The following is a 14,900-nucleotide window of genomic DNA, read 5'->3' as shown; positions in this document are numbered from 1 at the left end:
TTGTAAAGGTGCTAGCAAGGCAGCAATACTATGCAGAACTTCCGTTATGAAAAGATGCAGCTTTTACTACATACATATTCTATCAGTATTACCTATTTCTGTGTGATGTGAAAGCTCAGGTTAAGTTTTGAGTTTTTCAAGATGCTCTTTATGTACAACACCGAGGTGAGTGTTTGGATTACACGTTTTGCAGATGCTCGGTATTCTCGCAGACCCAACGAGTCCTGACTGTTACACCGTATCCTTGGCATTAGGCTGGTGAGCTCTTACAGCCAATGTACTTGCAGGTATTCTCTTGTCCTATCACTGCAGTTTTGTATGCAAAACCCTCTCTGAAACAGTTACTCAAGATACATACTGCTTTGGAGTAGTTCTTCTTTTTGGTCCTCTCATTCTCTAATCCAGCCTGCAGTGAGATTAAGAACGCAGGATGAAAAGATCAATGAGTTTACGCGCACCCATCCAGAGCCAGGCATGCATATCAACGTGCAGAAACATCAGTTCAATTTTCCTCCAGCTCTACACAACATGGCTCAGTAATCACACATGAAAAAAAAAATAAATCAAATCTCGGAAGTCAAATAACCAGTTATTAAAGAATAGTGTTAAAAGTGATGATAGTGCTGTTAAATTTAGTAGCCACAGTTAAAATCATTCATGCTTGCTGGGTTAAGTCAATTAAAAGAGCTACCAGCTGTCTATGCTTACTACATCAATAAATCCATGCAAAATCCAAATGTGTTTGAACTATTTCTGTATATAGGTCACTCACAAATAGATGCATTGCATTCCTAATTTGAAATAGTGCAGGGAACGGAGAGTGAAAAAGCTAAAGAGTCTATAAAACTGCTCTCCGCAGTTTGCTTTCTGCGGAAACCAAGACGCCTCTATTTCAACACAAGACAGCACTGCTAACAGTATGAGAAAGTTTTTTTAAACTGAGCTTAAAGTCCCAATCCTCCTTCTTCCTTCCGTGCCCTTTCTGTTCTTCCAAGGGTGAGCTTTACCTCGATGCGTTCAATGCACGTACTTGCTCTCCTCTTACCATTACCTACGGCGTATGATTTTATCCTCCACAGCAAGGGTAACAGCCCGATACACAAGCTGCAGCTTTAGTAGGCAGTGTATTCGACCCATCACCTTTGCTAGGTCTATTCAGACTGAGTTTGTGAGAGATTTTATTCCTTTCTAGCTTTACGCTGAAATAAAACCAGACATACCTGGTCAAACGACGCACAGACTGTAACAGAGAAAGTCTGTTAGGGGAAATAGAAGCTTTTCTGCTCTGACCTACGGTAACTACTGGACTAGACCTAGCTTAGGTCTCTCTAATCATTCAAGCGCTTTTCATCTGAACTGCGTCAGAGTAGGCGGCAAGAGAAGTACCATCTTTACATCACAGACCACAAACTGCCTCTGGATCATTTTAGAACATCCTTTATCTCAGAGCAGCTATCACGACTGATGTTAGTTTCTTCTTCATGATTAGTTTTTAAACACACACTGCAACTTGCAGGCTATTCTCACCACTGGGTAGGTGCTGGCATAGTCCAAATGAGACTGTCAAGGCGTGAAAGGAAATAAAAATCAGAATACAAAAGGAAAACACTGAGGCATGTTATGGCAACCAAGAGAGTCACTCAAAACAAAACAAAAACACAGGCAGAGAGATGTAAATCCCACCTAAAGAACTTTGGTAATGCAAGACTTCCTGTACAAAACCAGAAGTCAGGAACTGTGTCGAGCAAACGAGACAAGGAAAATGCACAAACTCCATCATGAGTGATTCATAACACAGTATTTCATGCCGGATGAAATTAGAGACAGCCAGCTGAGAAGTGGGAGAACAAGGACACTTGCAGTAGAAAAACGACTGAAGAGAGGCTCGAGTCTCTCAACAAACACAGGATGATGTTACTGAGCTTCCCTAGGAGGAACTGCGTGATAAAGAACCGAGCGTGCAGAACTTCTGAAATGAGGGAGGCAGGACGCCCTTCATGGGTTCAGGATGAGCCACAGAAAAGCTATTAAAGATGCCCCTGCATCACAGCTGAAGATCTGCCCGCAGGAGGCAGAGCCTGACTCAGGCTAGCATTAGAGCAACATGCTAGCCCACGGTTTACAGTACGGTCACAGCTTCTATTTGCTAGCCTGCTCTAACCACTATCTCACATGGTTTTCCAGTCCATATGGACGGTTGCTCTGCCAGAAGCATCAGGCCAGCTCCCCAAAAGCTAGCTCAGGCATCCATTTAGAAAATATTCTAGGAGAAAATCCAGAGTAAAGCTTATGCAGATTAGTAGGGTGGTGAAGTTTTAGGAAGAAATAAATTTCTGATACTGGCTTGTTTCACTGAAAACTTCCTGTACAGGAAAGCAGCACAGCTTCAAAGAGCATCTCCTAATGCCATCAGCCCTGGCAATGCAATCAGCCCGAGCGCCAAAGATGCAAGACCAATTTTGAGAAAATGGAAGTCTTGTAGACCAATTACGATGGCATCCTGGAACTATGAAAGGAGCCTTTGAACATTCTGCCCCCCCCCCCCCCCCCCCCAAAAGAGTATTTCAAATTTTCCAACTAGTTTTATAAACTAGGGTTTTTTAGTACTTTCTTCATGCTAAAATAGCTCAGAAGCCAAACTGAACTCTAGTCCTCAGAGGTAATTTTTTAGGTTGGTCTTTTTTTGTTTGTTTTACTTGGTTGTTTTGAAAACACAACACAGCAAGAGCCAAACCCTCACAAATAGCCAGAGAGATATGGTCAAACTATTAAAAGCATCTACTATAAACCCACAGCAGGAAAATGAGCAATGTATGTTCTATCAATTCATTGTGAAAAGATGTGTAAGGGTAAGTTTCAGTTCAGACTAGCAAACATTTACTTTCTTCTACAATCCCAGTGACACTTGGATCAGGGAAGGAAGCTCTGTCAAAACTCTTTCCCTGTGCATGCCCAAGCGTCAGCTTGCATAAGAATATTCACCAAATACTGCTTTACGAGGACAGCGGGGAGTCTGCGCAACATCACTAGAAATACCAGGGTGAAAAGTTTCAACCAGATCCTTCTGTCGGAAAAAGACATACTTTGCAAAAGTATTAAGGATTTATGGGTCATCCTGTAAATCATCTAGAGACGATAACCAGTTCACCAGTGGTTATCGCAGCCTGAAGGCATGCTGGCAGCCTGGAGACTGGCTCTTCCAAGGGATTACAATAATAATAAAAAAAAAAGGTCAGAAAAGTTTCTTCTCAAGGGATGCTGGGGAAACAGAATGCAACTCTTCTGCTCTTTAAATATATAACAATAAAATCAGGATTGTATTACAAAACCACATTGAAAGGAATCAATAGTGGATTTCCACGAATAAAAGGTGTTTCAGATGAACAGGGCTCCTGCTATAAACGCGGTGCCAGTGTGCTTGCATCGTGCCACGTCAAGGCACACACAGTTATAGCCATGGTTAAACAACCTACTTGTATTGTAATCACCTTCTAAACAGAAAGAACTGACATTTCAACTGATTTACAGATTTTCCCCCTCCAAAAAATACTTTCCTAAACATGTCTCAATTTAACTCTAAGCAAAATACACATTGGTTTTCATGTTCAGCTGTGAAGCTAAACTTCTCTTCGTTGAATCTTTGGAGTTTTAAGGCATGTTCTAGCGAACTAAGTAAGTTTGCAATCGTAAAGGATTTAACAGCATTTCGTAAGTGGTAATAAGGATTCCACCAAAAGGGAACAAGGCAACACTTAAAATTAAGTACATCTTACACTATCTTACAGTGAGCTCCATTAGAAATCATTAGGCAGGCTCTGCAGTAGTAATTTTTTCTCCCCCCCCCCAATTTTCCAGAACTCTTCTAGAGGCCTATCAGCTGTTTCACTCAATCCTGTTCTTTGGGCTATACTTTCTCATAGGAAAAAAAAAAAAAAGGTAGTTCTAGCTTTGATAATTATTAACAAGCTTTTAAGGAGGGGGGAAAAAAAAAATTCGTACTTTTATGACATGACATCTCCAAAGAAGCCAGAAACCAAGGATACAAATAAAGATCTTGCTATGAATGATACAGGTCTTGCTTGTTCTATAAAAATACAACTGCTCATCCAGCTTAAGCACATAACTAGCGCTACTGATAAATTAGGAACAACATCCTGCTCTCATCGTCTTCTGAAGACCATCAGCACAAGCTGAGACAACAGCACCTTCACAACTCCTAAAGTCCTTAAACTGCCTTCACAGTTACAAGAGCTGATTATGTCTATGCTAGAATGGAGTTAATATTTGTACACATGTGTATTATCTGGAAAAATACTGTACGCATATTTTGAGGAAAAAGCTGTTTGAACTTTTCCTGCAGATTAGTACTGGTGCACTGCAGCACCCTGTGCTCTGCTAATCCCTCCCGCCACAAAACTCAAGTCTGCAGCTGAATTTCAGATACCTCTAGAGCAGTTTTGAGGAGAGCTTTCACCTGCAATTCCAAAGCGCTAAGACTTATTTTCACTGATAATTTGCTCTTGGTTTCCTGAGCTGATAAACATTGATCACAGAGTAAGCTAGCACTTCCTCTTCCCAAATTCTCAGTATCAGTAATGAAACAGGGGAAGTCACAAGGTGCGTACAAGAAATAGCTGCATATACTTTAGCAAAGTACTTCCTGCAACAGTAATAGTGAACAGCGTTTACCAGAAAGGTTTCTGTAGAGCCACATGCTCTGCTGGTGTTCGGGCACTGTGCATACAAATCTGACAATTCCCCAGGTTGAAAGAATTACTGGCTTTACATGTACCCTAAAAAAACAAAGCAAAATAAAAACCAACAAACCACCCCATATGCCTTGAACACAGAACATGGCAAGACCTTGGAAGGATTACCAAAGTACTATAACCAGTTTGGTTGGACAGGGGAGAGCAACATCAGTACACACACATGCACACTTAAATTGTACAATTTACCAACCCTCAGGCTTCCGCGGCTACCCACTGACATGCGCTCATCTTCATCCGAAGCCTATCAAAAGAAAGTATAAAGACAAGAAAACAATGAAAAGAACACAAGTAACAAGCAGTGAGGTAAATGCAGATGGCTTTGATGGAACAGAAGGAAAGAAGAGACTTACAGAATAAATGTCTTTAAAAAGGAATTGCATTAAATCATAAGCAGAAAGTAAATTAAATCATGCCCTGCCCAAGAAACACTGTCAAATATTGTACTCCAGGATGAATGACAAGCTTGCTTGGGTGTTCCCTGCTCTATGCTTGTGGCCCGTGGTCTGAACACATGAACATTAAACACTCCAAGCAGGTTATTTCCCCACCTTCCACCCCCTGCCCCCATTTATTTTAGCACACTGGCAAAAGCTCCCCAGAGCGACTGGGGAGAGGACAGAACTCAGGAAGTGGCTGAGGGGTTTTCACGCGGCTGGGGTGGGGGGAAAGCTCGTTTTGTTTTTTCTTTTGAAAAGGAACTACCTTATACGTGTCTACTTTCTTAATTTGACATGTCTAGCTATAAAGAAAAAGCAAAAGTAGATACTAACCGAGGCATTTCTTCGAGCTCTACGGGAATAACGCTCACTGTCTTCCTACCAAGGCAGCAGAGAAAAACAAAGAGCCAAGTGTTGAAAGGACAGATACACCAACAGAGCGCTTTCAAAAAGACACAGTGACATTTCAGCCATGTTTAAGAGCCAGTAAGCTTAAACCAAATAACGGAAAGTGACACCTTGTCAAGTCAGAAAAACCCTCTTTCCCTCATTTGTGATCCCAAGTTTCTTCCCCTCCATTTTATTCTGCTACACACTTTCCCTAGTTTTGCAGAAAAATGTAGGCAGTGGCATCTATTTGTATCTCAAAAAAAGCGTTTCAAGTGCATCTCTCTGCATCTGGGAATCTGTATACTTACAGCGCTTTGTAATTAAGCTTTCCAGCTTGCAGCCCTTCAACATAAATCTCAAAAATCTTCTATTTGAAATAATGTGGCAGGGCAACAGTCTCTCTCCAGTGAGTATCCCAGAGGGGCACAGCCTGGCCCCTTCTTCCAGACCAAAAGTATCTGCGCTTTGCTTACAGCCCCGCTGCTTTTTGCGGGCCAGAGGCTGCGTTCACACTGGAAAGGCTGCAGGATGTATTACATTTCAACAAACTGATTTTACATGGAATTTAGAAACAATGACAGAAAACAGGGCAGGGGGAAGCTTTGACATTGTAGTTAATGGTTCTGACAGGTGAATCGACTTCTAAGCAAGGGAATTACTAGTAACATGGAGCTCAGCTCACCAAGCAAGGATTTGAAGAGACTTAATAGCTTATCCATGAGATTGGAGCATCTTGGTTAGATGGCTGGTCCATATGGCAGCAGGCTTTCAAGAAGGCATAGAGCATACCAGCATTTATGCCAACTAATTATCAAAGCCCAAAGAAGGCGGGGAGTTTGAGAAGTTATCTTCCGCACTGGAAGTCAGCTGTTCATTTTTGCCTTTTCCAGTGCGTGCTACTCAGCTCGTAGGGCAAGGCCACGAACAACAGTTTTCACCCAGCATCACTGGTAAGTGATTTCGTAAACTTGGGATTGAAAGACATTTGAAACCAATGCCTTCCAGCCCTTTAGCAACTCCTCCATCTCGCGTTACGGCTGTTAAAACAGTCAGACATTGCTAATGACCAAGTCCATATCTGGTATCAACTTCACTGGCTCAGCAAACAGTGAAATCCAGGACATTGCGTTCTCGGAAAAAGCAAGCGTTGCTTGCAGTAATAATGCATCTGAAGAGTACCCCTGGACGAGTAAGTACAGAGGTAACTGAGGAAGCATGGATAAAACTTGCCCAAAATTTAACTGAATACATTTGAGAAGACTCAAATTGTAGCAAAATCCGCAAGTAGTAAAATGAGTACACCTATTCCTTGTATCTCAATTAGCTTTAACGGGTCTATATGCTAAGCTAATCTTCAAGTGACAGGGTGGAGACAGAGGTCTGTAAAAGAGATGGTGCTAACCAAACCCTTGCAATTTTTTAAGCTGATCTTAAGCCACATTTCAGGTATTGATGCAGACTGCAAGAATCCTTGTGATAAGAGTGGAATTCACATTTCCAGTACATGAAAATACCTACTTTGTGGGATTTCAAACTCTATCAACCATACAAAACTTCAACAGGTGAAACAACAACACGTTGTTTAGCTACGTTGATCAAGGCCTACCATCCATTGCTCGATGTCTCCCCATTTAGTATCCAGACCATAATATTTCTACAGACAGAAAAGGGAAAAAACAGAATTTAGATGAGAAAGGCAAACAGAGAACATTGAGACATGCATTGCCAGGTTTTGGCCAAGCCACACAGCTCCACGCACACAAGCATGCCAGGGAAAAGCCAGCCGGCACGGGGAAAGGGGTGTTTGGGGTACAGCTGGGGTACTCGGCAGCTGCTTCTTTCTCAGCAGAGCTGCGGGGACGGGAGCAAGGAGCGTAATGAGTCTTGAATTCCTGACCCATTTAAGTCAAGACTCATTACAAGGGATCCAAACACAGAACACTTTCAGGATGAAAAATGCTGTCAAATCATGTTTACCGTCCAGATCTGTCAAACCGGGAAGACAAGTTGAATACAATGCAACTAACCTCTGCGCATTCTTATTCACTGTATGCAGAACTCCCCAGAGCTCCTTTTCAGAGCATAAGGCTTTTTGCCTACACTTCAACCGTCTGGCCAGTGCTGGTATCACCAACGAGAACAGAAGAGGAACCTCTAGGACATGCTTCACCAATGCAGCCAAAACTGGAAATCTCTCTGCATTTCAGTACCAAATGCCATGCATTTTCTCAGTTGACTGTCTCTTCTGAACCATTTCTCTGTTCATATTGTCTTTGCACGACACTGGGAATTTCCCTGAACTGAACCTGCATTTCCACCGGACAGCAAATTGTTCAAAGATCAACAAGATTAGTGGGACTTTTCTTCCTCCCCAAACACGTGCCTCAGATCTAGTCTCAGGAAGTTTGCGTTTGTAATGGTGATCATAACATTACTGTGTGAAGAAAAATAATCACCAGCCTAAAGCACAGTAATCAGCAAATGGAAATCCTGCTTAAGGAAGCATAATACGTATTTTAGAACAATTTAGATTATGTGCTTTGAGGTCCATGTATTTGTGGAAAAAACAAGCCTGTACTTGTCAGCTTTCTTAGAGGCTTGAGGCGGCAGGAACAGCAACAGTGAAAACCTTAGGCAATGATCAAAAAAATCAGAAACCTGTTCTGTATTATACTCTGCACTTGGCACTCGCTCAATGGTATTAAAGTAATTTTACTTTCACCCTTAAAAACCTCAGTCACTATTTATATTAATAAACTAGAGCGAATAGCTGTGTGTTCTTTGATATTGTATCAGTTTATCCCCACTGCAGAGTTCTTCATTAAACAACAAAATTATTTTTATGTTAAGGTCACCTTCGTTTTCATCTTAACAGCTCTCGAGAGAAGAAAGTCTGTTATGAAGTAGAATAGGCAGCGGTGTGCTCAATTACACATCTAGGAGAGCCCAAACTGTACAAAGACCTTTAAATGCTGTCAGCTTTGGGGTCAAATCGGGAAAAGGCAGGAGCTCACAGCAATCCCATTTATTGGGAAAAATATTACAAATTAAATTTTTAGACCAGTAATTTGAAAAGAGGAAATAAATTCACTGCATTGCAGATTTAAACAGTATGCAAACATCTCTCTGGAACAAGGAAAAAAAAGAGACAATGGTTTGACAAGATCTTTAACCACATCCCTATGAGAACAGGGAAGTATCCCCCTCTGCTCTCCCTGCAAAGCATCTCAGTCTGCGCCCAAATACATCTAATATACCTATACGATACCAAGCCAAATTGCACGCAAGTGACATTTCTCCCAAATTAGAGCGCACGACACGAACCGCTGTTTCTTCAAGCACTGCACAAGCGCTCAGACTAGTTACTTCCAGGCAGAAGCATAACATGTACAACAACCTGTTACAGAATTTTTAGGTACATCATATCCTGAAAATGACCCTTGGAAGCGATATGAACTTCAGCTGGTCAGGATTGTGTACGTGGTCAGAACCTACAGATATATGCTTTGTAGTAAATCAGGTCAGGTAAAGCCTTATAGAGGCTTTCTTCCCCCCCCCCCCCCCCCCCCAAGAGAGGTATTCTATTTTCTAACACTAGAAACCAATTTAGAAAAAACACTATGAAACTGGAGAATCCTTCTCTCACACATAGGAGGGATCCATAAATATGCTAATAATTTTTGTAAAGTCTGGTGCTTCCTTTTCCTGCCTCCTGCTCTCCTTGCTTTCTGACATAGGCTTCTGAATTCAGTTGTTGAAAAGGGAGATGAGGAAATACCCCTTTAAAAGACTTACGTCACAAGCTTAGTTCCACTTACCGTCTTTTCCTCCACCATTTCAAATTACACTGCTACATGCTTAATATCCCCTAAAGAAAAGTGTTAGTGAATGGCAATGCCTTGAGACTACTTTTAATTGATAATCTTTTAAACGACACCCCTCACGCCGGGCTGAACTGGCAGCATTTGGAGTCTCAGGTATTTTGCCCCCACAGCCACTTCCCATTTCCTTCCCTAAGCTGACTGTTCTGCTTTGCCCTGGAGGGCCTGGCTTGAACAGTTGCCTGTGTTAAAGGAAGAAATTGTGCTTATCCATTAATTTGGCCTTTAGTTAGAGACCTTTGCCAGACTCAAGTTCCATTCTAGCCTGAAAAGTGATATTACAATTAAATAATTAATGACGTTAATACCATTGAGAGAGAATTCCAGATCGGATTTGCTCACTAAGTGACAGCGAAACCGCTGGACTTGCAAACTCACTACGGGATGTTGTGAGGCTAACCCACTTATCTTCTCATCCATGTCAGGACATCAACAGTAAACAACCTCCTTGTCTCCCACGGGGCTGCATACGTACCAGAAGATTAAATTAGTTCCTATAAAAGAGATGGATTACGAGCCTGTTGATCAACAGGCAGATGTTAATTTGAGTCGCTCAGTATGTAGTCAACTCCACAAGTAAAAACAAGAGTAAGATCTATTTGTTGCCAAATTCATGGGGTCAGGATTAAATACCGGAGCACGTGATTTGAGTAGCTATCTACGTGTACGCATGCACTTAAAGAGAAGAACAGCATTTCCAAGAAGCATACGCACTGCTAGGTCAAGCGAGTGAAACATGCAGTTAAGGCCGGTGGTGTGCCAGAACAAAACCAAACAGGCTGTGGTTTTAGGAGACACTTATCATTCAGCAAGCAATAAAAAACAAAACCCACTCAGGAAAAATAAGGAAATAAATATTCAATAAGGTGAAAAATGGCAGGCTTGAAGAAATATATGCTTTCTCCCTCCCTGCAAAATCTCTTTGGAGCTATTTCTCCTAGGTACCACACAGTTCACGTGCTGGGAGCATACAACAGCCCAACATCGTAACCCAAACCCCAAAAGTCTGTTATTACATAGCAATTGACTTCAGTTACAGCTATCATCATGATTATCTTTGCCATCGTTTGGAACTATGAGAAGGAAATTGGGAGGAGGGAAGAGATCGTGACTTTAAACTGAGGTGAGAGAGGATTAAACAATATAAAAGCATTTACAGTGCTCAGGTCACATTGGAAGAAAGGCCATACAGTTTATTTACCAAAAGATTACAAATTCAAACCCAGCATCCCTGATTTACTTCAGTGACTTTCTGCAAACAAAGTCATCTGAAAGTCATTCTTCCCACTGGCACCTCTTAGATGCTTGCCCAGCCTGAAATACTTTCAGCGATACTCTTGGCCTTCAACGCAGAAATGGCTGTATGGTTCTCGGCGACACACAGAGCCACCATACCCTCCTACGATAGCTGGTTTGCCAAATTACTCTTCTGCTCATTGCTTACTCTTTGCCAAACAAAGTCTGTAGAAAAATTTGTATTAAGTGCCTGACCAGACACATTTTTTACACAGGTCATCTTCTCCCACTCCCCCTTATTATCTGCCCCACAACCCTACGGGAGGGAAGGAGGGAATTGCATGGAAATACAAAGCCTGCTGTGCATCTTCCATTCTTAAGAGGTTCTTCTGATTACGCTAGCAAGACTCAAACCGTGGGAACACATGCATGCAAACAAGAATGAAAAAGAGCAAGCCCTACCTTCTGAACTTGATAGATCTAGGGGAAAAGGAAAGGAAAGAAACAAGGAAAGAAAAGCTAGCATGAATGAATAAATAGCAATGCGATGTTCCACAGCTCATTCTAAAGGGGAAAAAAAAGTGTCATTTATACAGAATACACAGCAAAACACGACTACAAAAAAGTGCACATTGAAGCCCTGTCGAGTTAGGTAGAATGAAAGCAGCGTTTACATTCTAGGCCTCCCCTGTGTGCCCAGTTAAAATAAAGCATTCCCGTTCTCATACCCCCTAGGCCCTTGGAGGCACATGCAACATTTGCTCCCAAGACTTTGCACCGGATCAAAACCTAACCTAGCTACAGCCTCTTCCAGCCTCCCTCCTTCAAAGTAACGCCCGGCCAAACATTCACCATTCAACCAGACAGTTGTGCATATACCATCACAATAAAAGCAAACGGCATTAACTACAGAAAAACGGTTCTTCCTTAAGCGATGAAGCACAGTTACAAAAGCATCAATGCTATACATCTTTCACCTGTATGCAGCACGGCGTCAGCTTGTTCAAAGTCTCTGAGAATTTCTCACACATACATTCCCAGCGTTGGAGAATCTCTATAGGTTTCTTTTTCAGTTTTTCATGCTTCCACAGAGCCCCACACCATTTCCAGGCACTAATAAACACACTGCTGACTCTACAGAGTTGTATCATGGTCTTAGACTATTTTAATAATACACAAAAGCATTACAGCCACTCTAATACATCCGAATTTTAAGTAGAAAACTGCTCCTGACTGATCAGCTTTGGAAATCCACGTGAAAACAGAAAATGTGTTTTCTCTTGCATCTCTCCTAGCATTTCTAAAGCAAGAAACCCTTCTCATTCAAATATACCTCAACAGGCTACAAAAATCCAGAAGGAAATTGCAGCTTCGCTCTCCCCGGTTCTCTGCTAAACACCAAGCTTTGTATCTGTAGGAAATGTACCACAGCTCTGGTCTCAAAGTCCTCAGCTGCTCGTTTTCCTAGATAAGCATCGATGCTGAATAACCACCACCACCAGCCCTCCGCTCCACGAGTACAGCCCAGGGGGAACGGTACCTTGCTCCAATTTCAATCCTTCAGCTGGTCAGCAGGCAGCAGGGTAGTCAGCCTCCCGTATTTTGGAATATTCAGGGGATCCCTGACATCCATCGCTCCTCTGGACCACCTCAGGTGAACCCAGAGCCCAGTGCTGGGAAGCAAAGCGTACTTCTTTCAGTCCCTGCCCTCCCGAGCAGGTTCCCCTTCGTGATCGTGAAGGACAACTGCAGAACCCAGCTTAACACCTCAGAAGCATTAATTCCTATTCCTACAAGTGCAGGGGGGATAATTGAGACCCACATTTAAAACTAGCATTCCCACACAACTAATCACCTCACTTATCTTTTACTAAGAAAACCTTGAAGAGAAACATGAACTAAACCCTCCCACAGTTCCCAAGACCGCATACCGACTCCGATCTTTTGCTTCCCCGCTGCACACGCAGAGTGCCTTTCATCCATATGCAGAAGCCAAACACCATCATTTTAGATGTGGCAATTACCATGGAGCTCTTTAACCTTTAACTTTTCCATGCCGTTGTTTCACCCGCGCTTCGAGGCAACGCTCTGCAAGTCTCATTTTCCAAACCCCAATGCTTCAGGCTTGGAATAGCAGGTATTCCTGTTGAATGCAAAGCAAGATGCACAAAAGGTCTTGCGTCCAGGAGCCAGATGGCCAACGGAGAAGATAACACCAAGGCCCTTGTTTACGGCCAGACACTGCGGACGGCGGTCGAGAGGGGCACAGGGACAAAGCCAGGTGTGTCATCATAGCTGTTCCAACGTTTCATAGAACCTGGAAATTTTTGGTCACCCATTAGCTGGCAGGCATTACAACAGCCCTGCTCCGGAGTGATTCATCTCTCATCGGTGTACTGTCCTTCTTAGATAGCAGGTTACAGGAGAAAACGCTTTTAAACAATAATCTCTATTGCAGGAATGACCCCACAAAGAGCTTAACAGAGTGGACAGACACCTAAGCAGTCAACTGTCTTAAACAGCACTTTCCTGTACCACAGTATGACCAAAAAATATGCTTTGTCCACAGTATTAGTGGCAGACTGCTTGCCAGGCTTCCTCATCCGATGAGGTCTCCCACAAAAATCAAGTTTTTCATAGAAATAACTTCAGAATGGGACAGAACAAGCCAATGAAACACAGTTCGATGGCAGCAGAAGGCAGAAACCAAGAATCCGCTAAAAGCGCCTCCAACATCGTCCCTTTCCAAATCATCATGTGCATCTTTGCACTTTTTGTAGAAGACAAAGACTGACCGTCACGAAACCTGCTTTATTTCTCCCTTGTATACGTAAACACCAAGTTTCAGAGTCAGTTTCCTCTCCCATTCCAACCATGAGAATTCTGCTTTCCTCTAGTTTTTCCCCGCACTTCCTGGGATTTTAAACAGCTTCAAACAATCCAGAATGCCAGCTGCGCCATGGGACCTGCTGACTCCGATCAGACTTGCAGGCACTAAATCCTAGCAAGGGAAGAAGGGACCCGAGTTCACAGGATGAACGAGCAGATCAAGAGTGTTTGCAAGTCTTTTGCCCACATTAACCTGGCTTTAGTACATTTACTAAATTTACTACATGCTCAAGGAACTGACATCGAAAAAAGAAACCCGCGACAGAAGGTACTGATAACATTTTATTCCAAAGGAGGAAAAGCGCGTGCAAATGAGGATGCTGGTAAAGAACGAATTTACAAAATAGCAAAGGCAAGTTTTGTGCTGTGCCCTTCAAGTGAGAGCTGAAAATGAAGCGAGGAGACAAGCACAAAGCTCTTGCCTTGAACTAAAAGTGCAGGCTCATCTGCTGTGTGAACTGGCAAGCAAGAATCTTACCCTGCAGATTAAGGAGTGGGAGGAGATCATTCTCTTTTCACTTCAGGCACTAATATCAGCTTAAATTGTGGTCTCCAAGTGTCAGTCCTCAAAGAGACATTTAAAGTCTTGCCAGCAGAACACGCAGAAGGTACTCCTACATAAAACGTTCTTTACAATTAGCCCTAATGCTGCAGCTTTTACATGCCTTGAAACATTACTGTTAAATAGTTCTTGGGAAAAAAGGCTTTAATGAATCTAATGCCAAGCTTCTAAGCCAAAACAAAAATACACAGAAAAAAAATTCTTCTCTCCATTCTACCTGGTAGCCCCACGAGAATAAACAATTTGTTATTCAGAAAATCTGAGCCGACAACTCCTGACTCGTTCTTGTGCGTGAATTAAAAATAAGTATCTGAATGCACACAAGCATTTGTCACAGTACCAAACACAACTCTACGGTACAAGCCAAACGGACTTTAGACTCTGCAACTCTAAACCGAGTGTTTAAAGACCGTGGCAGCACGTTGTGGTAAAAAGCACAGGACCCATCACTGCTGACTCCCACAAGTGGGTACCAGTGGTATGGAAGAGGTGAGGGAACAAGCACCATCTATTATAATCGTCCTTTCGGCTCAAATGTGCATTGGCATTGCCTCACAGGAGAGCTCTCCCGCACTGACTGACTATGCATGGAGGCATACCAGAAAGCCTACCGTGACCTCCAGATTATCCACCAAAGATGTAAACAACAACTACAAGGCAGCATAGAAGAAGTAGTCAGAAACATTCAAGCAGTTATGTTTCTTAGATCTGTGCCTTTCTTAGAGCTTCAAGA

The 14,900-nt window shown here is 42.5% G+C and overlaps 1 protein-coding gene across 45 annotated transcripts in view; it reads right to left on the bottom strand.

The window, feature by feature from the left end:
• LRRFIP1 (LRR binding FLII interacting protein 1) overlaps window positions 1–14,900 on the bottom strand; it is a 114,458-nt gene that overhangs the window by 45,800 nt on the left and 53,758 nt on the right. For 26 of the 45 annotated variants that reach the window (XM_075755983.1, XM_075755986.1, XM_075755991.1 and 23 more), the window contains exons 3-8: window positions 11,179–11,196; window positions 7,206–7,253; window positions 5,543–5,587; window positions 4,963–5,013; window positions 1,528–1,560; window positions 359–406 (exon numbers count right to left, since the gene is read on the bottom strand). The exons of 8 other annotated variants lie outside the window; for them this stretch is intronic. In XM_075755983.1, the coding sequence (XP_075612098.1) occupies window positions 359–406; window positions 1,528–1,560; window positions 4,963–5,013; window positions 5,543–5,587; window positions 7,206–7,253; window positions 11,179–11,196 (243 nt within the window). The remainder of the gene's footprint in view (window positions 1–358; window positions 407–1,527; window positions 1,561–4,962; window positions 5,014–5,542; window positions 5,588–7,205; window positions 7,254–11,178; window positions 11,197–14,900) is intronic. 11 more of the 45 variants (XM_075755950.1, XM_075755967.1, XM_075755969.1 and 8 more) reach the window with 6 other exon arrangements.

This window comes from Balearica regulorum, chromosome 6 (genome assembly GCF_011004875.1).
Source record: "Balearica regulorum gibbericeps isolate bBalReg1 chromosome 6, bBalReg1.pri, whole genome shotgun sequence".
Lineage (NCBI taxonomy): Eukaryota > Metazoa > Chordata > Aves > Gruiformes > Gruidae > Balearica > Balearica regulorum.
This window is presented reverse-complemented; position numbering and strand designations above follow the sequence as displayed.